Here is a 23668-nt window from a genome sequence, read left to right as displayed (position 1 = left end):
TTCTGTGAGTGTTCATTGTGAAGGCTGGACACTGCAAGGCAGACAGTTCTGGGGAAATTCATGACTGGGAGATTCTGGGGGTCACTGAAAGAAGTAACTGGGCAACAGAAGCGAGGGTGTGACCTGCATGCTTATATTCTGGCTGTTGGTAAACCACAACAGCACAGCATTTACAATTGTCACATGGGTATTCAATTTAAACAGATGCAAACCTTCATGGTTCAATTAAAGGTTGGATTTATTCTTTCTCCTGGAACTTGTAACTTTCTCCTGGAACTTGTATCATAAAAAGTGTTAATTGTTATACTTCACAATTGTGGATGAAATAATTATTTAAGATTTATATTTTTTGTAGTACTCAGTGGACCAACCAACATCAAAGCGCGGATGTGATAGACACTGTACAAACAGAGAAGCAAACATGGTTCATGCCTTAAAGAAATTACTATTAAAAAGGATCTATATGCTTATTTGTAAAAACTGGAATCCAGGAAAATCTGAACTTTATCTTTGGAATATATTACCTTTAGAGTACATACAGCTAGGATCTCAGCTGATGTAAATCAATGTCATGCCACTAAAATCAATAACACTATGCCAATTGACACGAGCGGAGAAACTGGGTGATAATGTTCAATGATAGCAAAGTCCTTCTATGATATCCCAGGTATTTATTTTTATTTGTTTATTTGCTGCTTTAAGCCATTGCTGCAGGTGTGGAGCCTAGCCAACAAACTGCATAGATTGTGAGCTGTGCTGAAACTAGTAAATTTTGCCTTTTATTTATTTACGCAAAACAGCAAAAATATTAAGTTTTTAGTTTAGCTGATACTGTCCATCAGTAAATACAACCTGTTTTTATTGACATTTTGAATCAAAATGTGTCTGTTACAGTGGATGATAAAATTCAAGGTCAGAGAATGGATTAGCTAACCACATCATGTATTCCCTAAGTCTTACTCACATGATCACTGTGGTCACACACTGTCACAATCAGAAGAGTTGAAAACTGAGAGGGCTGTTACATAGGTGTCAGCTAAAGAAACCAAATGAAAGCACCAGCTTTTCTGATACAATTTTTTTAATACTTAGAATATGAACAATGGAAATTCTTTATACATATTCACAGTTACAAGAAGATCCACAAAGGATAATTTTAGTGGTATCTTATGCCTGTTTTAGTTTGTTGCTCTGCTTAGTTCATTTCTGTGAGTTGTTATGCCTGATTAATTAAGAACCTGATTCTGCCCTCACTCTGGTTTTACTGTGGTGTAACTCCACCGACTTAAATGGAGTTACTCCTGATTTACAGTGGTGTGAAATGTGAATCATCCCTAAAGAAGAACATTTACTTTGGACAAGGCCCTAATTAAATGGTTCTTGGGGCTGATTCACATTTCACGCCAGTGTAAATCAGAAGTAATCATAACTAGAAATGCCAGTCGCCAATTTGTTTTGCAGATACATACTGCTGCACATTTCTCTGCAGCTGCAATATTTATTTTGCAGTTACACATGGGTAGGTTTCTGTTATTATTTCATAATTTTCGTTTATATAGTTGATGTTGGCTTGGCTCCTAACAGCCGTAGCAGGAGGACTCCTCTTGCATAACAACTATGTTTTCATCAGTAGTTCAATGGATTTCTTCTTGTCCCTGCACAAGGCTTTTTATTTTACCTCTGTATCCCATCACATACTGCTGTGGCATAACAAGAGTTGAGTAGTCTAGACATGTGGGTATTCTCACTAGGTGCTAAGGCCTTACTGTTGAAAGGGTTATTGGTTTCTGTGACAGTTTATTCATTCCTCCATTCAACCACTACTCCATCCTTTGTCCTTAATTTTTCTTCTCTGCACGATGGAACATTAGTTATGGTGATCATACAGCATTTCCAGCAGTGGTTGGCTTTCTCTTTGCCTCTGCAGGGATTCTTTAATTCACTGCTGTTTCCTTTTGTCCTTTTCTCCTGTACAATATGATCAAGAGCATGAACACCTTAGTTTGGCTCTATCCTATTAGTCCCTATATAGGACATCACAATCATCAATGAAGATTACTGTGGCTCAGTATGTTGTGTATTTCTGAAGACCTTGATTTTGTAGCCCACTGTAACCTATTGTATTACCAACGGTGGGAATAAACAGCTGTATGAGTCTGTTTCCATTAGCAGTCAATCTGTTGTTCCTGTGGGAGAATCTTTGGTTCACTTCCATATTTTAAATTTGTATTATGTAACAATGATAAGATTACGATACCTGTATTCCACCCTTACTCAGTACTATTAATGAACCTCTAAGATTTGTTATTAGGTGAATGATACCTGCTCTCTGAGCACCAACATTCATCTACCACTTTATATCCTACTGACCAAAAAAAAATAAAATAAAATAAAACAAAACAAAACCACCCTTCCCAACATGAACACTTCATGTAATTTACACATGCAGACTATATTTTCATCAAAATTGTTTGTGGTTCATCATGTTAATCTTTGCTTACCAGCCCTCCCACCTGCAGAAGTGCTAAGAAATGTATTTAGTACCATTTCTAGGTGCTTTGAGAGCCTCATATGGAAGATTATTACTATATACTTGTATTACTGTAGCACCGCCAGAGACCCCAACTGAGATCAGATCACCATTGTGCTATGCACTGTGCAAACACATGGTAAGAGACAGCATCTGTCCCAAAGAACTGGCAATCTAAACAGACAAGCCAGACAAATGATAAGAGAAAGACAATATTATTATCCAACTTTACAGATGTGGAACTGAGGCACACCAAGATTATTTGACTTGGCCAAGGCCATATATGAAGTCTATAGCAGAGTTGGGAATTGAAACTAGATCTCGAGTCCCAGTCCAGTGTCTCAATCACAAGACCATACTTCCACTTTTTAAGTGTTAGAGGAGCATAAAGCATTTCATCATTTGGAGTTTCACAAAAACTGGTACTTCTGATCACAGTACAAAAGTGCCCATTTTCAAAGCCAACCTCTATTCTCTTGTGCTCATCTGGCTTCCATTGAATTTAATAGAAGCTGCACATGTGTGTGTGCAGGAACAGAATTTTGTTTCTATTGTGAACATGTAAAGGCATACATCAAGGTTGTTAAACCCAATTTTCCCCATTTAAACAATTTTTAAACAAAGATTTCTCTTGATTCTAAAATTATATGTAATGATATTAGCCCTGCAAAATGAAGCCAGTGACATTGTTGAAGTCCAGCCATTCAGACGTTCAGCATTTCTGTACAGGCAATATCATCCAGAAAACACAATAGCTAATACCAAAAATGGGACTGGATCTTTATCTCTCATGCAAACCAATTTTCCCTGTCATGCTCTTGCTTTTTGTTGCTTCTCTCATTCTTGTTTTTTTGCTTGAGTAACTATTAATGTTGTGTACGAATCCCAAGTTTCATTTTATGAAAGATTAGTGGCAAAACTATTAAACCATTCTCAAAATTGTAACACAGTGAGAAATTTCACCCAGCATCCTTTATGTGGCATAATTTTTGTGATTTTCCGGCTAAATTCTCATGAAATGGTATTAATAAAGTAAAATCACACTTTTTCTGGCCTCCCACACTCCACCGCTTTTACTAAATCACAATGAAGATGTCAAGTGTGAGAGTTTTGCTATAGCAGTGAAAATGTTCATACAGCTGGAGGCAGTAATATTTCCTCTTAAATACAAAGAAACTTTAGAAATAAATCTTTCTATGGAATTGAAGATCAAAGAGCTAGGTCCCTAATACGCCCGTAGTCACATACACAAAGAATACCCAGAAACAATGTGTCTTGGATTATGTAGGAAGAATTGTACAGTGAAGCCTGAATGCTGCAAAGACTTATGTAGATGCTTAACTTTACTAATGGAACCAATTGCACTGATTAAATTGGTTTCTTCTTCCAGTAATGAAGTTAAACACACACAAAAAGCTTTGAATGACTGAGTCAAGGTTTTATGCTTCACTTCTGTATCAGCACACGTCACTGCAAACAAAGTGAAAAGTTCCTTTTTATAATTATTGATACTGTATTTTTATATACTTATGGTAAAGATTTGTAAAATTGTTTACACTTTATAAATAAAGAACTATAAAAACGTAGGCAACCTTTCTAAAAAATATTTTACTTTTTCTTGCATACACTTTGAAATTCCTGGTTCTATGCTGACTGGAACCACATTAAGTCTGTCAAGGCTAATTCCCGACTCTGGCACTTCAAGTGCAGAAGGTTGGGGCCTGCAAGGACTCAAAAAATTAATACTTGCCACTGCAGGCTTGTATTAAACTCCCAAGGTTAGAGTTTTTTCTCTGACCTTGGATTGGTAGATGCTGCCACCACCCAAGTGCAGAACCCCTTTGAGAGCCCAGGAAGGTGCACTTTGGAATTCCTTCCTTTGTGGTACCCTCAAGCCCTTTTATCCTCTCCCCTCCCCGGGGAAAAGCCGAGAAAGAAAAACAAAGGAAATCAGTTGTTGTCACCAGTTAATTAAACAACATGTGCACAAAACCTCCTAAGACACAAAAATCCAATTCTGTTCCTAAAAAAAAGGAAAATTGTATTAATAAAAAAAATAAAGAAAATACAACTGGGAACTCAGGCTACTGCTAGATTTTAAAAGAGCCACTACAAGAATTAAGCACCAAAAATAGCTTTCTTGAGGTCCAGTTTGAAGGTTACAAGCAAAACAAAAGCACCTGGGGTTAGCACAGAGGAATCCACAAGCCATAACGAAATAAAAGGGATAAACCTAATCGCGTCTTCCTAAACATTTCCTGATCTACTTACATATGTGGGGTTTTAAATGAGTAGTTTCTAGGTATGATACTGATGATTTTTTCATACCTGGCCCAAGCATGGCTGCTGCCCTGTCCACCTCTCCCTGGGAGAACAACAACAAACAGACAAAAGGGGAGTCTTTTTCCAATTTTAAAAAGTTCTAGCCTTCCCAATAGCTCTTTTGGCCAGGTGCCCACTCACTTCCTTTTACCTATGCATAGCAGTGAGAATTTTTAACCCTTTAGAGTTAGAGTAATTAGAGAACAGCTACTAACAGGGAGTGAGACTTTGTAACCCTTTACAGGTAGAATAATTAGAGAACAGCTACTAAGAGGGATTTTATAGCCACTGGCTGGCTGGGTGTCCATAAAAGGGAGCTACTGCCCCCACTTCATTTATCACAAAGTCTTATGAGAAAACCTGTCTCATGAGATTTCTAGTTTAAGATTTGGATGATTTAGACACAGTTAGGGCCTATTCCAACACCTTGTAAGCCAGTGGGAAAACTCACCAGCTGGGAAGATAGAATAAATATTCCAACATCGCTTTAGTTTAAGACCTAAGGGCTGCTTGATTTTCAAACACAAGTTCTAAAACAAAAGCAAATAAGCTCAACATACTCAGTCTTAACCACAGGTTTCAGAGTAGAAGCCGTGTTAGTCTGTATCCGCAAAAAGAACAGGAGTACTTGTGGCACTTTAGAAACTAACAAATTTATTTGAGCATAAGTTTCGTGGGCTCCGAAGAAGTGGGCTGTAGCCCACAAAAGCTTATGCTCAAATAAATTTGTTAGTCTCTAAGGTGCCACAAGTACTCCTAGTCTTAACCATGTGAGTCTTTCCCAGCTTTTGCTGGATGTATAGGAAGAGGATATGCTTTTCCCCTTTGGTAACCAGGGCTGACGAGGGGGGGGAAGCCGGTACAAATTACCGGGACCCGGTGGTCCGGAAGGGAGCCTGGGGCCCGGCTTCTCCCTCCCCCGTCCCCACTTCCTTCGTAGGCCCTGTTTAGCCGGTCTGCCCTTGCTGGGAGGGCCGAAATTTTTTTTTCACTGGGGCCCGAACCCGCTCTCTGTGGCCCTGTTGGTAACCAGTGTACTATGGAAAGATCACACTAGAGCTTGGCTCATGATGAGTGTCCTGCCTACTGCCCCTGCCGCTTGAGGCAGGATGCCTCATATCTTGCCTCTTGTAGATTGCCTGCTTGCTCCTAGTCATGTGTCCCGCTACTCCAGTTTTAAAGGAGCCAGAGTGCCTGAACTCACATACACAAAGAAGACCCAGAATGGGAAGGGATGAGTCCAACGCACCACAAGGACCAATGTCCAGTTATGTATCCCCACTGAATTCAGTGGAGATACTTCTATTAATTCCACTGGGCTCTTAAGCATCCAAATTTTTGAATGAACTGAACCACCAGTCTTTATAGATTAATAATCATGAGTTGCAAACCGTATTATAAGTATACATATATATAATGTTTCACTCATGCTTTCTTGCTTATATGGCTCAAGGAATCTGTTACTCTGGGAGGGAATGAGTTAAGAACAGAGTGCTGGATTCTCTGGTCCTTTAAGTTCCCTTAGCATTGCTTATGCAAAGCACAGTGGGCCCACATGAACTGGAGGTTTCCCCTGGAATCACCCTTATGAAAAGCTGGAGAAGGTGGGTCTCTATGTCCTACATCATCTCTACCATCACCACCCATGCTGGTGAGTCACCACCCTGATTAAGAGTGAGGATTGGACAGGTATTTCAAGGGCAAGGAGAGGAGGCAGGGGATGTGGAGAGGGTATGTCAGTGAGGAGATAGTAGCAGATGAGGTGTGGAAGAGCAAGATTCCACCACACCTGACTCTCTGCAAGCAGAAGGTCTTCTGAAGTTAACACCTCCACCCCCCCCTATAGTTTAACTTATGTTGGGACTAGACTTGCAGATCCCATCTCTACTGTGTCTTAGTTCTGCTCAGGTGCAACAGGGAACTGAGCCCTGAGTTTCATCCAGAACTCTGAGTTTCTTGATTTTTATAGGGTCACATTGTGCCTTTCTGTGACCTGATTAAATACTAAGGCTACATCTACACTACAGGGGGGAGTCGATTTAAGATACGCAAATTCAGCTACGTGAATAGCGTAGCTGAATTCGACATATCGCAGCCGACTTACCCCGCTGTGAGGACCGCGGCAAAATCGACCTCCGCGGCTTCCTGTCGACGGCTCTTACTCCCACCTCCGCTGTGGAGTAAGAGCGTTGATTAGGGGATCGATTGTCGCGTCCCGACGGGACGTGATAAATTGATCCCCGAGAGGTCGATTTCTACCCGCCGATTCAGGCAGGTAGTGTAGACCTAGCCTAAGTTACCTTTGCTTAAGTCTCTTCTAAATTCGTTAAGGTGTTTAGAAGGCTTGAAAAAACTGAGAAGACTTGAAATAGTTACATTTTCCCCCTGTGTGGCCGGATCCTGCAAACCCTTATGCAGGTGAAAGCGACAGCATTAACATGGGCAGGGCTGCTCACCTGAGATAGCGTTTGCTGGGCCGGGCCCTTCTTTTGTCAGTTTATCAATATGGAGTTTAATTAATTACTGACACGTAGATGTAAAAATATAAACAAATTCTTTTAAAAAAACTTACCTCCTGTCACTGCTTAAATAAATTTCTGATTTTAAATAATATAAATGTGTCTTGATATAAGTTCCAAATCATGAGATAATTAAATAACAAAGTGAAAGCAGTGGCCACATTTTACCTTAAAGCCCCTCTGAACCCCCAAATCCTGTGTCTACTGCTATTTGGACTGGGTTTTTTTGTGTAGTTTGTGCATGCGTGCGTGTGTTTTAAATAAAGCTCCTACATGATTATGTCAAAACAATATTTTGTTTCATGTTACTTTTAATATGAATCTAGAGCAAGACAAACTGAGGGCATAGCTGCATAATCTGAGCAAGTGACAGATTAGTTAAGGAATACTGTATAAAGTTTGCATTTCAGATTTTAGCAACCTTACTTATTGGTTTAGGCAAAATGCCTTGCACAAATGATGAGTTTGTTCTTTAACTCTGCTAAGGATTAGCCTGAGATTCTTAAAGAAAGTGTCTGTGCTATCTGCTGAACACCAGCTGTCAGGTGAGGCTTTGACTGAGTAAAATCAGCACTTCCGCAGGCTGGTGGCTCTCTTACAGGTTAAGCATCTGAGTCAAAAGTATGTACTTCTTTCGGTTTCTAAACCTGAGCGTAGTGATTTCCGTGATTCAATATTTCCCCCTACTTTGAATAAAAGGTTTTGTCCAAAAAATAAAGTTAATAGCTCACTTATTATTTCTCTTCAGACTATCTTCCTGAAATATCAATAGCCTGTTTCAGCCTCAGTTAAATGTTACCATTTTATTACAACATTAATTCTATATAAAACATCAAGTTTAAAAGCATTTTAACATTTACAGTACTCTTTCAGCAAGACAGATATGTCTACTGAATCCTTTCCAATGCCTAAAATCTTATATACAGCATTATCTTCTCCATTGCCATGATACAGAATATTATTTTCCACACTATGTGGTGCTAGAGTACACAGAAATAAAATATGGGAACTTGGAATTTTTAACCCCCACAATACTCGGGGAGCATGAGGCTGAGATTGTGAGATAATCCAAATTTTAATAAACAAATCTAACTTGTGTTGCAAATGTAAACACGTAGGGCCAGATTTTAAAGGGATTCAGTGCCTAGCTGAATTTTCAAAGGCATCTTAGTGCCTAACACACTTGGATTTCAGTAGATGTTAGAAGGATTTTCAAAAGCATCTAGGAGCCTAACAACCATTGAAATCAATGAGTGTTAGGCACCCAGGTGCTTTTAAAACCCCCTGTAGGCACATTAATATCCTTAAAAATCTGGCCCTGAGTGACCACTCCAAAGCCCATTGAAGTCAATGACAGCCTCTCCACTGGCTTCAACTGGCAATAAACTAAATCCCAAGAGATCACCATGAGTGAGTAAGGAACAAAAGTGAAAACTTACCCATGAATTCAATTCCTAAGTGGTCTGCTATACCGAGGAAAGCATGGAAAAGAAGAACAAAGAAAGACAGGAAAATGTCAGAATTGGGCCCAAATAACACACAAATCATCATCATTAAATGTTTATATTATGCTAACATCCTAGGGCCCCCAATGGGAATACGGGCCCAGTGTTCTGGTTGCCGTACAGATACAGAAAAGGGACAATCTCTGCCAATCAGGGCTTACAATCTAAAGAGAGAAGCATCTAGACAGAAGGGGATGGAGCTACAACATACAAGCAAATGAATGTGGTGACGAAGTAGCACAGTTTTGTTAATTATAGTTTCTTTTATATTTGGCAAAGTAGGTTTGAAATGCTACCATTCTGATGTGGTAATAATTTACTTTCAGTTTATGGTGATATACATGACTATACTAGGTGCAGAGCAACAGGAAATCAGACCCAGAAAGCTTTGGCCAACAGTTTCAAAACTGGGTATCTACAGTTAATCTCCAAAAAACATATTTAGAATTAAATTAAAACAAAAAGGTGAAAAAAGAGGGTCATGTTTTCAGTTACTACACATGTACAACTCCCAATTGTAGAGATTTCCCGCCCCCAATGGAAAATTTCAACTAGTCATTGGAATGGCAAAAGCTGAACATTTTTGTCCAAACCCAAATGTTTTTAGATTTTGGCCTAAACATTTTTTGATTTGGAGGTTTTCAGGTTATTTTTTTTGTCTGTTTAGTTGGTTTGTTTTATTTTTATGAAAACTAGCAATTTTCTGCAGAGAGCACACCCTTTTCATAAAAAATTCCATTTTGTTGACAACTCAAATTTCCACCAAAAGACAGTTTGATGGAAAAATTTTGACCACTTCTAGACAACAGTGTGCTATAAATATGCACAGAGATAACACAGGCTGCTGGAAAATCATCTCACCATCCTTCTCCTGGAGATGTGAAAGGAAAACATTTTAACTGCTGTCTGCTTCTTTTCATGTATATACAAATAATCACAATACAGAGGGTCCCACTGGGTATTTGGCAGGTTGGTAGTTTAGCAAGTACAATATGTAGGAAAAATGGAAATAAAAATAATTGCATTCACAATCCTAAAATGAATTAGGTTGAAACTTGCTCACAGGCTCAGGATTTAGATATATATGGCTTGGGAGTTTTGCTTGGAGATTACATCTTCTTGGATCCACAGCACATGCTGGATGCGCTCAGACTCTGACTCCTACAGGGACTGCTTCTGCCAGGTAGCACTGCAATATGTGTTATTGTACTTCAGTAAATGTTGTGGCCTTGGCCTTTAATCCAGTTAACTGTGCATTGTGTTTTCTTTCTATACTATCCAGAGTGACAGTAGCAAAGTACAGAACATCATGAATAAAAATACTGGGTATTCTGTGAGCTTTCAAATCTCTCTCAGATATGTTTAGTAGGGTACTTCACAAGACCTTTTCAAAGATTCTGGATGTACTGAACTTTCACATTTAACTAAAAATAAATATCAATAGCACAAGGAGGAACTGAGCACTGTTAAGAATCTGATCTTGAAGTGTTTATACACAATGAAGTCAAGCAGTTTTTTTTCCAAAAGCAAAACCAGCTAAGTTTAGCCATGTCTCTGTCACATCAATGCTAGATTTCATATCTTTGAATGTGATGTGAAATCACGTGGTGCTTACTGAAAAACCAGGGACCCAATCATCCACCACACTAAGAACATAAGAATGGCCATACTGGGTTAGACCAAAGGTCCATCTAGCCCAGTATCCCATCTTCTTACAGTGGCCAATGCCAGGTGCCCCAGAGGGAATGAACAGAACAGGTAATCATCAAGTGATACATTCCCTGTCACCCATTCCCAGCTTCTGGCAAACAGAGGCTAGCGACACCATCCCTGCCCATCCTGGCTAATAGCCATTGATGGACCTATGCTCCATGAATTTATCTAGTTCTTTTTTGAACCCTGTTATAGTCTTGGCATTCATGACATCCTCTGCCTAAGAGTTCCACAGGTTGACTGTGCGTTGTGTGAAGAAATACTTCCTTTTGTTTGTTTTAAACCTGCTGCCTAGTAATTTCATTTGGTGACCCCTAGTTCTTGTGTTAGGAGGAGGAATAAATTCATAGGTTCATAGATTATAGGACTGGAAGGGACCTCGAGAGGTCATCGAGTCCAGTCCCCTGCCCACATGGCAGGACCAAATACTGTCTAGACCATCCCTGATAGACATTTATCTAACCTACTCTTAAATATCTCCAGAGATGGAGATTCCACAACCTCCCTAGGCAATTTGTTCCAGTGTTTAACCACCCTGACAGTTAGGAACTTTTTCCTAATGTCCAACCTAGACCTCCCTTGCTGCAGTTTAAACCCATTGTTTCTGGTTCTATCCTTAGAGGCTAAGGTGAACAAGTTTTCTCCCTCCTCCTTATGACACCCTTTTATATACCTGAAAACTGCTATCATGTCCCCTCTCAGTCTTCTCTTTTCCAAACTAAACAAACCCAATTCTTTCAGCCTTCCTTCATAGGTCATGTTCTCAAGACCTTTAATCATTCTTGTTGCTCTTCTTTGGACCCTTTCCAATTTCTCCACATCTTTTTTAAAATGCGGCGCCCAGAACTGGACACAATACTCCAGCTGAGGCCTAACCAGAGCAGAGTAGAGCAGAAGAATGACTTCTCGTGTCTTGCTCACAACACACCTGTTAATACATCCCAGAATCATGTTTGCTTTTTTTGCAACAGCATCACACTGTTGACTCATATTTAGCTTGTGGTCCACTATAACCCCTAGATCCCTTTCTGCCGTACTCCTTCCTAGACAGTCTCTTCCCATTCTATATGTGTGAAATTGTTTTTTCCTTCCTAAGTGGAGCACTTTGCATTTGTCTTTGTTAAACTTCATCCTGTTTAACTCAGACCATTTCTCCAATTTGTCCAGATCATTTTGAATTATGACCCTGTCCTCCAAAGTAGTTGCAATCCCTCGCAGTTTGGTATCATCCACAAACTTAATAAGTGTACTTTCTATGCCAATATCTAAGTTGTTGATGAAGATATTGAACAGAGCCGGTCCCAAAACAGACCCCTGCGGTACCCCACTCGTTACGCCTTTCCAGCAGGATTGGGAACCATTAATAACAACTCTCTGAGTACGGTTATCCAGCCAGTTATGCAGTTATAACACTTCCTTATTTACTTTCTCCACACCAGTCATGATTTATAGACCTCAATCATAGCCCCCTTAGCCATCTCTTTTCCAAGCTGAAAAGTCCCAGTCTTATTAATCTCTCCTCATACGGGAGCCATTCCATCCCCCTAATCATTTTTGCTGCCCTTTTCTGAACCTTTTCCAATTGCAATATTTCTCTTTTGAGATGGGGTGATCACATCTGCACTCAATATTCAAGATATGGATGTACATGGATTTATACAGAGGCAGTATGATATTTTCTGTCTTATTATCTACCCCTTTCTTAATGATTCCCAACATTCTGTTTGCTTTTTTGACTGCCGCTGCATATTGAGTGGATGTTTCCAGAGAACTATCCACAATAACTCCAAGATCTCTTTCTTGAGTGGTAACAGCTAATTTAGACCCCATCATTTTGTACGTATAGTTGGAAACTGCTAGTTTTGCTACACTACTACTTGGAAAATGTGTCAAACTCCAGTTTTCTGAACTCATTTACGATCTTCTTTACAGAATCTGCTACAGAGAACAAGTATGGTTATGCAAAATGCACAACATTTTATAAAGAAAGAACACTGGATAGTGGTATGTGGTATAGTTAGGAGAAAGAACATTGGATAGCGTCATGTGGTATAGTCTTATCAGAATGAGTTTGGGATGGATGCATTACGCAGGATTGGTGAATCCACAGATGGTTTATGCAGATAATCCCAAACACTTTTCATTCATTATTGGCATGAAATACATAGGTCACACATGCACATATGCATCTTATATTTTATAATGCTATATTGCCATTCACATCTATAGATAGGGTATATTATTTGCAAAGGTATAAATGTATGAATGAATATGGGATCATAAACTACAAGAGTGGATAGTAATCTCAGCACATATTATATTCATAGAAATAAGATTAGTTTCCTTCCAGAATTTTCAGGTTTAATTATGTGATATTACATGTGTACATACACAATTTGCATATATTATTTGTCTACAAATCACACAATATTTATTTTATGCTCTTCCTTAAACACTGTAAATTAAATCAAGATATTTATAAAGCCATCATCTGCTTACTTTAAAAAAATATAGTGGAGATCAAATGCTTTAGTCTGGTCTTCAAGGGACTAAGAATATTCAGTTATAAAGAAAGATAAAGACATATTGTCTTTAAGTCTATGGCAGAACAGTTGATAAAAAATTATCTTTCTCAAACTGGGTCAAACATATCGCATAAAAAAACCCAATGTTTTTCATCAGCAATCTGCAGTCTCCTTCAAGAGTCTGCTGGTATACTTTTCTTTAAAAAGTCATGTGATATATCCACCCTTCCATGAAGAGGTAGAGAGATTTTTCTAACATTGTGAGAGGCTCTCTATAGATCAGAGGGAAACTATTATTATAAGTATTTAGGCTACTTCAAAATGCAATGAAATGACTAACATTTCGTGGTGTGTGTGAGGAATGGGAAACAGAGGTGGAGAAATGTTAGGTAGTGGCATTTTATATATCCCATATGCCTAAAAAGCAACATCAGCTACTGGCATTATATACTGCTGACAAAGCTTTTTTCTACAGATTATGATGAAAAGGAGTCTATCTGAAATAAGCATTCACAGACCAATATCCCAGCTTCCAAATAATATTCTTATTCCTAGTTCTACAAGAAATTAGAAGAAGGTATCTGGGTATGAAAAAAAAGCCTCAAAGAACAAACAAAACAAACCTCTTGCTGACTCATTGCACATATGATGTTCTACCCACACTGGAATATGTATTTGATGAATCCTTCTTCCCTCCCCAATCTTCCCCTCCCCCTCCTCTCCACCCCAAGAAGTAAGCATAGGATACAAGTCCTTTTTTTAGGATGATTATTATGTCACTTGATGGCCTCTTTAAAATCATTGTTACCCCTTTTTGTAATTGGATAAATTAGGCACAGAGAACTGGAATTGTCTGGATATTTACTAAGATAAGTCATTCAGGTCAGGTTAGTTGATACCCAGACTAATTCTAACTGCTATCTGAAGTGAGAACTGCTGTAGATGATAGCTGATATAGCCCTAAGGACTACATGTTTTGAATTGACCTAGGAGGCTGCTATACATCACAGAAGCAATGCTGAAATGCTTCTGCAATGCACCAATTTTTATTTATATTTTTTTCTGTCTATAAATCAGGTGTTTCCTATTTTTTTTAAAGTATGAATGCAGAAACATTCATATCCCCTATTGGGATATATTTTAGCATTTACAATAATTTTTTCAAGGATATTTCTTGAATACTCTAACATCATCACTCTATTTACATTTCAGGATTAATGATTTAAAGGAGCCCCATTTTACTAACCCCCCTGATAGCAGCAGCAGCCATACACTCCTGAATTAGTAAATAGTATCAGACTACTGGGCCTTGAAGGGTTTCTTTGTCCATCATAAATCTTCACAAGCAGATAAGAGAAGCTAGGCTGCAATTTACATAAGTCTGAATATAACCAGATCCCCTCCACCCCCCAATGCACACACACTTCTTCCCTCTAAGCCTCATTATACAGGAATTTGACTTTATACAAAGTCTCCTCCAACAGCTAACATTAAGGACTTATTTTCCTTAATATCAATGCAGCCCCAGCAGCAGTGGTGTTTACTAGAAAGTGCAATCTGTGATTTTGAGGATATGAAATAAAATGTTAGATGGCTATGAGTTTAGGAAACCAATCAGTCCCACTGTTCACCCAATAGCATTTTTACATTCTAGAAGAAAAAAGGTGTAGTTGCCAACACCAGAAAAAAAAAAAAGATAAAATGGTTGTTTCCCAGGTTGGCTTTGTTTGGAGTAGACACAAGAGAGGACAAAAAAGCTCTTTTGAAAAGCTCAGAGCAAATACTGACTCTACTGAAATAAAGTCCATATACTGTATTTTCTAAAGTCTAGCAAACATAGGACTAGAGTCTCATGTGATATAAGGAAGTGGAAATGTTCCTTAAATCCTCTTCTGGGAATACCTTTTGTCTGTGGGAGTCCCCAGCATATGTAACCAACCTATACCAGGGGGCATATTAGAGGGATAGAGAGGCATGAGGAAGGCAGTAGCTAGAACATAATGAGCTCTGGCAATCCCCAGCCATCATCAGCTGTCACACCCAGGCAGCTCTTACTTATGCTTTGACCAGGGCAAAGAATCAGGGAACTGTAACTTACACCTTGAGAGTCCCTGTCATAATGGGAACCTATGCTTGGATCAGGCTTTTACCACGCAGCCCATAGTAAGGGGCAATACCCCTTATATGAGACGAGGAAGGATCAATTTTGTGAGACCCTTCAATGGGGTACAGCATATTCCCTTCCCTTTTACATGGCCAGCCAGATGGTCATGGGAGATGGAGCCATGACTCCACCTATTTCCTGCCCCTCCCCACCCAGTTTTACCCTTGGGAGGGAATAACATCTGTGGAGCAATCTTAGCGCTCCACCAAATATCATGACTGATTCAGACAGCCCTAACACAGAACATGCAACATGTCTAGGAGTCCTTACTCCCGCCTGTTCCTTATGAGGCCATGATAGACAAGGGCCAATCTGACCTTTAGAAAGTAAACAGTATTTGTATTTATCATTTCTGAGCACTCAAAGTGTGCTGGGCATATCATAAGAACTAGCAGAGTCACAGAACCTCATTCTCCACTGCCCTACTCTTTTTGTGGTCTTTTACACCTGTACAAGGATGCAGGGGCTGGGGTTGGGAAGGGAGCAATGCTACTATTCTGTTTTAGAAGCATTCTTCACCCACTTTGCATAGCTGTAAATGACAACAAGGTGGGAGGTGGTAGGGAAGCCGGCCCTCGGTGTTGGCCCCCAAGAACTTACATTCTAAATTCAGATATCACACAACAAAGTGAAATGCAGAAAGGGACTAAAATCAGAGTGAGGGACGGAGGAGGGCGAGTGAGGGTTGGAGTCTCTGCTCTTTCAGTCACAAAATAACCAAATGCACAATTGTAAATTATTCTGAATATTCTTCATTCTCTGCATCCATGGAACACAAGAGAAAAAAGCCAAGTTTCAGAAAACAGAAGTGAACATAAGGGCACCGTTTAATTTCATTTTATAAATAACATGTTCATTTTGTAAACAACCTAGAGCATCTGATTGTGAGCCAAAAGGTAAGTCTTATATAATAGCTGCTTTATGAAAGTAGTATGATACACCAACTTTATGGATACAAAGTGGTGTGTGTGCGCGCATGCGCACACATAGAGTATCAGCAGTTTTTCTCTAGTGGGTAGACGATCCTACCAGGGAGACACTCCTCACATCTTGAAATCAATCTTCAGCTGCAATACAACACAGACATACCTTATAAAATATTAATGATAGAAATTAATTTTCAACTTAAGAGATACTGGTCCTGCATTCATATCTGCATCGTACTCTCTCTCTCTTCACAGCAGCCAAAGCATTCATAGCACAATTTTACAAAAAATGCAATAGCAGATTTCAAAGGCAATAATGACAATGCTGTGATTTCCTCTCAGAGTGGATCCTTTTTTGGACAACGTTGTTACCTCCTTGAATTGTCAATTTATTTAAATTAATGCCAAATTTTTCTCCTTTTGAAAAACTTTCAGAATGCCTGAAAGGAAATATATTTCTTATGAAATACCTGGCTGCTGCAAAATGATTGCATGTACGCAGGACAGTATAAATGTGTTATTACTTTGCTACCAGACATTTACCACCCACAATTAAATATACAGCAACATTGTAGGTTTCTCTAATTTTCAGTATGGGGAATACTGACAGTACCATACGAATGGTAAATACTGTGCTGCAATAAATGCCCTATTCTTTTCAAAGTGTCCCTGTACCCTTTTTTAGTTCTGTGCCATGTCATTTTAGCAATAGATTGAGCACAAATGAACACAGTATTCCAGATGAGGCATATATGTATTATAATGATATTGGGTAACTTTTTCAAAAGCCTCCATGTGATGTTCCTAAGTCCCGTTTTCTAAGTGCCTAAATCTCATAGATTTTCAATAGCATTTAGACTTGTAAGTCCTTCAGATGGTTTGGAAAATGTTAACTATTGTATTCATTTCAGTATCCCAGAAAACTCTCCCCTTTTTACACAGAACTGTCCCCTCCCACATGGAAGGAGGGCACTTAACCAGACCTGCACCCACCTTCCCACCCCATGGAAGCTACAGAGTATTTTCTGAGACTCCATACTGGGGGGGGGGGTAAAAAAGGGCACGAAAGGGAGAGGAATGGCAATTTACAATCTCAACCCTCACCCCAACTACTCTAGACAATGCAGCTTTGGGTGCAGGCATTCCATGGATTCCCTGGGAGCCCGGCAGACTTTTTCTCAATCCCCTTCCTCCTGACAGAACCATGTGGGAACATCTTTGTGAGGGGATTTTTCATAGAGATTTCATCCTTTAGGTCTCCCATGTGCAGGTTTTACTGGGGTGCTCCTTTTCATTGTGCAGTCCACCTGGATATTGAGGGCTTCTCCCTGAATGGTTACATTTGCTTTGAACCCAGCAACATGTATGAGTAGTTTAGATTATTTCTTATGTTCTCCTTTACTTTATGTTTATCAACACTGAATTTTATCATTATGCTCTCCATTCACTTGGCTTTGTTATGTCCTTCTGGAGTTCCTTGAATTTTTTCCAGTCTTGAATAACCTAAATGACTGTGTGTCATCTGCAAATTTTCCCACCTAACTGCTCACTTCCCCTTTCATTAATAAATAAATTAAACAATGCTGGTCCCAGGTCCTGTTCCAGCAAAGCACTTATGCACATATTTAACTTTAAGCTCATGAGTAGTCTCATTGACTTCAAGACTTCCCATGTTGAAAACTGACCATTTATTCCTGCTCTGTTTTCTGTCTCTTATCCAGTTTCTAATCCATGACAGTACTTTGTCTCTCCATGATTACTTAGTTTCCTTAATAGTCTCTTGTGAGATACTTTGTCAAGGCTTTTTGAAAGTCAATGATACAGCATGGGTGTAACCAAGAGCAGAATTTCACCTGATGCTTGCAAGGACGATATTAATAAAATCATCAGGAATTGTGGATGTGCCACAGACTTTACATTTGAAATAGAGGGCTAAATTCCTGCTCTCAGTTATACCTGTGAAAATCCAATGACTTCAATGCATAAGTGTAACTGAGCACTTAATTTGTTCAAGAGATTTTGAGGGTGTTTTGTGTTGTTAGCAGGATTTAGTGAGGTGAATAAAAGGGAAGATGCAGGGAAAGGATTTAAAACAATGCACTTCGGTCTAGAATTTGCAAATAGGGCCGATCCATCTTTCAGTGAGGTCAATGACAGCCTTTCTGTTGATTTCAGTGGAAGGTGGATCATACTCTGAATAGGTTATTTTAGAAGTATATATTTTTATTTTAACATTATGTTAAATGTTGTTACTAGCGTCTCTTCATGCTCTGCTATATCAGTGTCTTATTGTCCCCTCGTTCTTTGCTGTTTGGTTTCAGTACTAATAAAGGACATACTAGACAGCTTATCTTTCCTAAGAATAATATATATACATTTGATCTAGAGAGAAAGGAATAAAAGTGAAATGAGAAAGAGGGGAGGGGGAAGAAGAATCAAAGAGCAGGTAAAATGATGGAATGATAGCAGGCTAAAGTTACATTCATTAGATATTTCTGCCCACAATGGCATGAGCAGAACTGGGTGGACTATTTGCAAGGAATTTTTTCATTCACAAGTTATCCATCAACAATGAGATTAGGATGTTCATGGAATGGTTCATTATTGGTAGAATATTTCATGCAAATGTATTGTAGGCTAAAAATTACAGGGACAAATGTGTGAAAAATGAATTAAGAGAGACCCAATACCATTTAAAATATTTATATTTACCCCTCTCTCCCCCTTGTGATATAAGTTAAGGAAAGCTGTCAGACTCAACTTTGAATTCCTTAGCCTTTGTTGGTTTGCAATGCACGAGACCCTCAACATTCATAACATTCTTTTTTATCCACCTAATCTGATGCTAATGTAGATTGGTATAAATCTAGAGGCATTCACAGATGTTTTTGTAATTCACCATCAAATAATGTAGTTACTTTAAGGACTCAAATCAACAAAAAATATATACAACAGATATTATATTGCTGAAGTCCATGCATCACTCCAAAAGACTGTGTCATTAACTAAATAATGTGACTGTATCATAGTTCATTATTGTGATTTCTTCTCTGTTTTGAATCATTATATTCTGAAGACCTAACATATTACTAAGATGGGAAGGTTATTCATTTTAATATTTAATGTTACGTGTTCCTTTCTAAACAGATAGTTGCTGATGTGGGAAAAATGCTGTGCTTTATGGTCCTTGCACTGTATGTATTTGTTGCTAGTCTTAAAGTCGCTTTAATTTACACTTTATAAATACATAGGCACCTGGGAATACCTACTAATGAGCATAACAGAGGATACACTTGGGTTCACTAATGGATTAATTTATTACTACCTTGAAGAGAAAATGTGACACTATATCTGAGTTGCAGAGCTTTTTTTCCTGACAGTCATATTGAAATGATATTTTCCCCAATTCAAAAGAGAGGGTTTATTGTCCCAGCTGCCCCCTAATCCACCAAGTAAATGAGAATATAAAGTACATCTCTAAATGGCACTGTCCAATAAAAGACAGAGCTAGAATAGAAAATACTCTCCAGGGGCTGCTGTGGCCATTATAATCTGTTCTAAGGTTAGACTGACTTTGGCAAAGAGGAGACAACTCTCAGTGCTAGAGCAGTGTACTTTCCTCCCCAGTGAATCTCACCAACTAACTCATAGGATTAGTTAAATTGTCCTAGATGGAGGAAATGTGATCGCAAATCTGTGGTGCATTACACTGGGGCAGCTAAAATGCTGTAGCCATATGTGGCAGGAGGGAAGAAGGTGAAGTTTACTTTATAGGTATAGTCCCTGTCTAACCTGTCTCAGACTCAAGTGAATAAGAATTCACAGGTGCTTAGATAAGAACAGCATCTTCTCCTGGCAATTTACAAGAGTATTTTCTATTTCTTTTTCCATTATGGTTTATGATGGTTAGTATTAGATAGTGTTCACCCTGTTAGTATATTTAATGATGTTTATCAATATGACAAGTTATATATCTACACAAAGCAACTGGCTTTTTGAACCCAGATTGGTGTCCGTTGATTTAAATGGAGCCAAGGGTGTTTTGGGACAAGGATATTTCTCCATTTCAATAGAGAGTCTCATTGTCCAAGCTTCTCCCCCTAGAAGGAGTTATCAGGATTAAGCCACTCAACCATTAAGCCATTAAGCCACTCAACCATTTTGAGAGATTTTGATTGATTTTGTTCCCTATCCCCTCCACCCTATCCCATCAGCAAGAAACACACTTGCCTTTTTACATTTCCAGTACATGCTATTTTTTTTTCTTGTATCCAGGTTATTTAAGAGGCACAGTAAAAAAATTTAGAGATAATGTTAATTTGTTTTTGTAATGTATTTATACACAAAACATTCAATGCAACCTTTTTTTTTCCAGTGGGAAAATAATTGCTTTGGATGGTCCATTGCCTTATTTATTCCATTGCAATGAAATGGCACAATTTAAATTTCAGATTACCACTCAAAGAACTGGTGGAAATATTATTTGAGATACTTAAAACTGAACAGGACAAAGAACAAGAAATATAATAAGGAATAATTGTACTATGTCTTAGGAGTGACTACATGACTGTCTGTGAACTTTTACTCTTTCTCTATTGTATATGGTTCTCTGAACATAAAGATACTGAGAGTCAGATTCCCTGCTGTTACCTGTCCTCTTCGTACTTCTCAGATGGCAGAAGGGGTTTGGATAGCATCAGGATCTCCCCATCTGGGGATTTTCTGGCAATAGGGGAAGTTCCACATGGTGATTAACCATTTCATACATCACCACTCCCAGACTGCTCTAAATTACACTACGTACATCAGCAAGATAGCTCACCTGTTTCCCGTACATCATTCAATCCATATAAAAGTGACAAAAATAATGTACATCCAAATATCCTTCCTGTTGTGCTTGGTCATTTTGTAAAACAAACTTTTCATTATTCATCCATTTTTTTACATAGCCATCTCATATCAAACCATTCAAAATGTGGTGTGCTTTCAGTGTAAACCAATGAAAGGTGTTTTGAAATCTGATTGTTTTTAAAAAAAACTTTCAGTGGGTAAACAGGTAAAGCTATTCTTACTTTCAATCAAAATTTCATAATACAAGATTTTCAGAAATAAGTTCCTAAAGGTAGGGTCCTAAATCCACACTTTGGCTGCTACATAAATTGACTGATTTTTCAAGTGGCTTCTGGTGAAATCAGTGGCAGTAGCCGGGTTCACTTAGCATGCTGTTGAAAATCAGGCCATTTTTTTAGGAGCCTAAATTTAGACATCACACACTGGACCATTTTCACTGTAATGTGTAAACCTTGTATTTCGTTTCATTTTTTTGGAACAGTCACTAGTGATCACATCTATGACATCCCAGATGTGCTGTTTTTATGGCCACTGATAATAGGATAAGAAGTAATTGGCTTAATCTGAAGCAAGGGAGATTTAGGTTAGAGGTTAAGAAAAACCTTAAGGATAATTAAGTATTGGAATAGGTTACCAAGGCAGGTTGTGGAATTCTGTCATTGAATGTTTTTAAGAACAGCTTAGACAAACACCTGTCAGGAATGGTCTTGGTCCTGACTCAGCATTGGGGGTGGGGGTGGGGGGGAAGGAGGTGGACAAGATAACCTCGTTAGGTCCCTTCCAGCCCGACATTTCTAAGGATTCTATTTTTCTATATTGTGCAGCAATCCTCAAAACCACAAAATTAGATTGAAGATACCATCAAAAGGTTAATTGTTCTTTTCGCCACTTTTGTTAGAAAAATTGGTGAAGGGGAAAAAATTTCAGCTGGATTTGCTTTGCAAGCAAAGCTGTTTGTAGTGCCCTAAGGGCTGACCCTGGCATAGCTGCAAGATGGAGACCCGAAACACCATTGATCCAGTGCCAAAGGAACACTTCACATTTGACAAACGTCCAACAAAAACTGTTCTTATGAGGTATAAATAATATACAGTGCTGAAGAATGGAATAAACTATTGATTTTCTTTCCCTTTAGATGACAAAGCAGAACTTGCTTGTGGCACTGCTTTGCTCTGCCACCAGAACTGAAAGATTATCTGTGAAAATAAATAATAATGTTTCATTCTTCAGAGAATTATGTAAACTAAAAATACAAACAACTGCACCATCTGGAGCCTGCAATTTCAACCAGGATAATCTTACCTTTCCCCTATCCTAAAAGGATGCCTCAAATAAATCATCTACATTTAATACTATTATGTTATCTCTACAGGTAGCAAGACTAATAAATAATTTATTGTGGCTGCTCTGTTGACCTTTAATGGCCAGATCTACCCTTGACTTATACCCAAGTAACTCTCACTGAAGTGTTTAGGATTGCAAATCAGTACAGAATTTGGCCCTATGCTATTAACTATTTGTGTGTGTATTTATGTACAGTAGAACCTCAGAGTTCCAAACCCCTCGGGAATGGATGTTGTTCGGAATTCTGAAATGTTCATAACTCTGAACAAACATTATGGTTCTTTCAAAACTTTACAGCTGAATATTGACTTAATACAGCTTTGAAACTTTACTCTGCAGAAGAAAAATGATATTGTAACCATATTAATTTAAACGAAACAACCACAGAAACAGTTTTCTTACCTTGTCAAGACTTTTTTTTAACTTTCCCTGAATTGTTTTAGTAGTTTATTTCTAACACAGCACTGTACTGTGTTTGCCTTTTTTTTGGTCTCTGCTGCCATCTGATTGTGTACTTTCTGGTTCCAAATGAGGTGTGTGGTTGACTAGTCAAGTTCGTAACTCTGGTGTTTGTAACTCGGGGATTCTACTGTATATATATACACACACCAAAATAAATTAAATCTAGATTTTGTGTAATAGTTCTTGATTTAGCACAGCACTTGTGATTGTACTTAATTTTTAATATGCATATAGTCCCACTGAAGTTAGCCAATGGAACTTTTCAGATGATAAAAGCTAAGCATGTGCTTTAGAGCTTTCCCGCATGCAGGCCAAAATCCTTAGGTATCTTTTTTCTGTGAAAGAAGAGACCATGGAAACATATTACGTCTGATTTATTTCATACATGATACCCAGAAATGGTCACAAACTTGGCCACATGAGTAAGGACTGAGCAAGACCATCAAGGTTTGGCTCCATGCCATGCTTCGTCTGAATCCACACAAATTAAAGATGCTCTTGAATTTTAATTGCTAATAGTTTCAGTTTACACAAATAGAATTTGATGAAAATGAACAAACTGGCAAGTGCATTATCCAAAACTGAAGCCATCCACATACCGACTATTGAGCTGGACCACTGCATGTAGTTCATTATAAAACAAGATTCACACAGATGTTGAAGCTCTTTCTAAATGTATCTATCACAAACTTAAAACAAATGTGACCACTTTATGTGATCAGATCCTTCTCTTGCATCTGAGCATGCAGCAAATGGTGCATCTAGTTTACTAGCTTGATTTATGGAATTCAATAGCCTTTGCTGAAA

General features: G+C 38.5%; 1 protein-coding gene across 2 annotated transcripts in view; it reads right to left on the bottom strand.

Annotated features, from left to right (window-relative positions):
* Nucleotides 1-23668, bottom strand: part of NRG3 (neuregulin 3) — an 871038-nt gene that overhangs the window by 122639 nt on the left and 724731 nt on the right. The window contains exon 4 of one of the 2 annotated variants that reach the window (XM_054036194.1): nt 8811-8837. In XM_054036194.1, the coding sequence (XP_053892169.1) occupies nt 8811-8837 (27 nt within the window). The remainder of the gene's footprint in view (nt 1-8810; nt 8838-23668) is intronic. The other variant, XM_054036195.1, reaches the window with a different exon arrangement.

Source organism: Malaclemys terrapin, chromosome 7 (genome assembly GCF_027887155.1).
Source record: "Malaclemys terrapin pileata isolate rMalTer1 chromosome 7, rMalTer1.hap1, whole genome shotgun sequence".
Taxonomy (NCBI): domain Eukaryota; kingdom Metazoa; phylum Chordata; order Testudines; family Emydidae; genus Malaclemys; species Malaclemys terrapin.
This window is presented reverse-complemented; position numbering and strand designations above follow the sequence as displayed.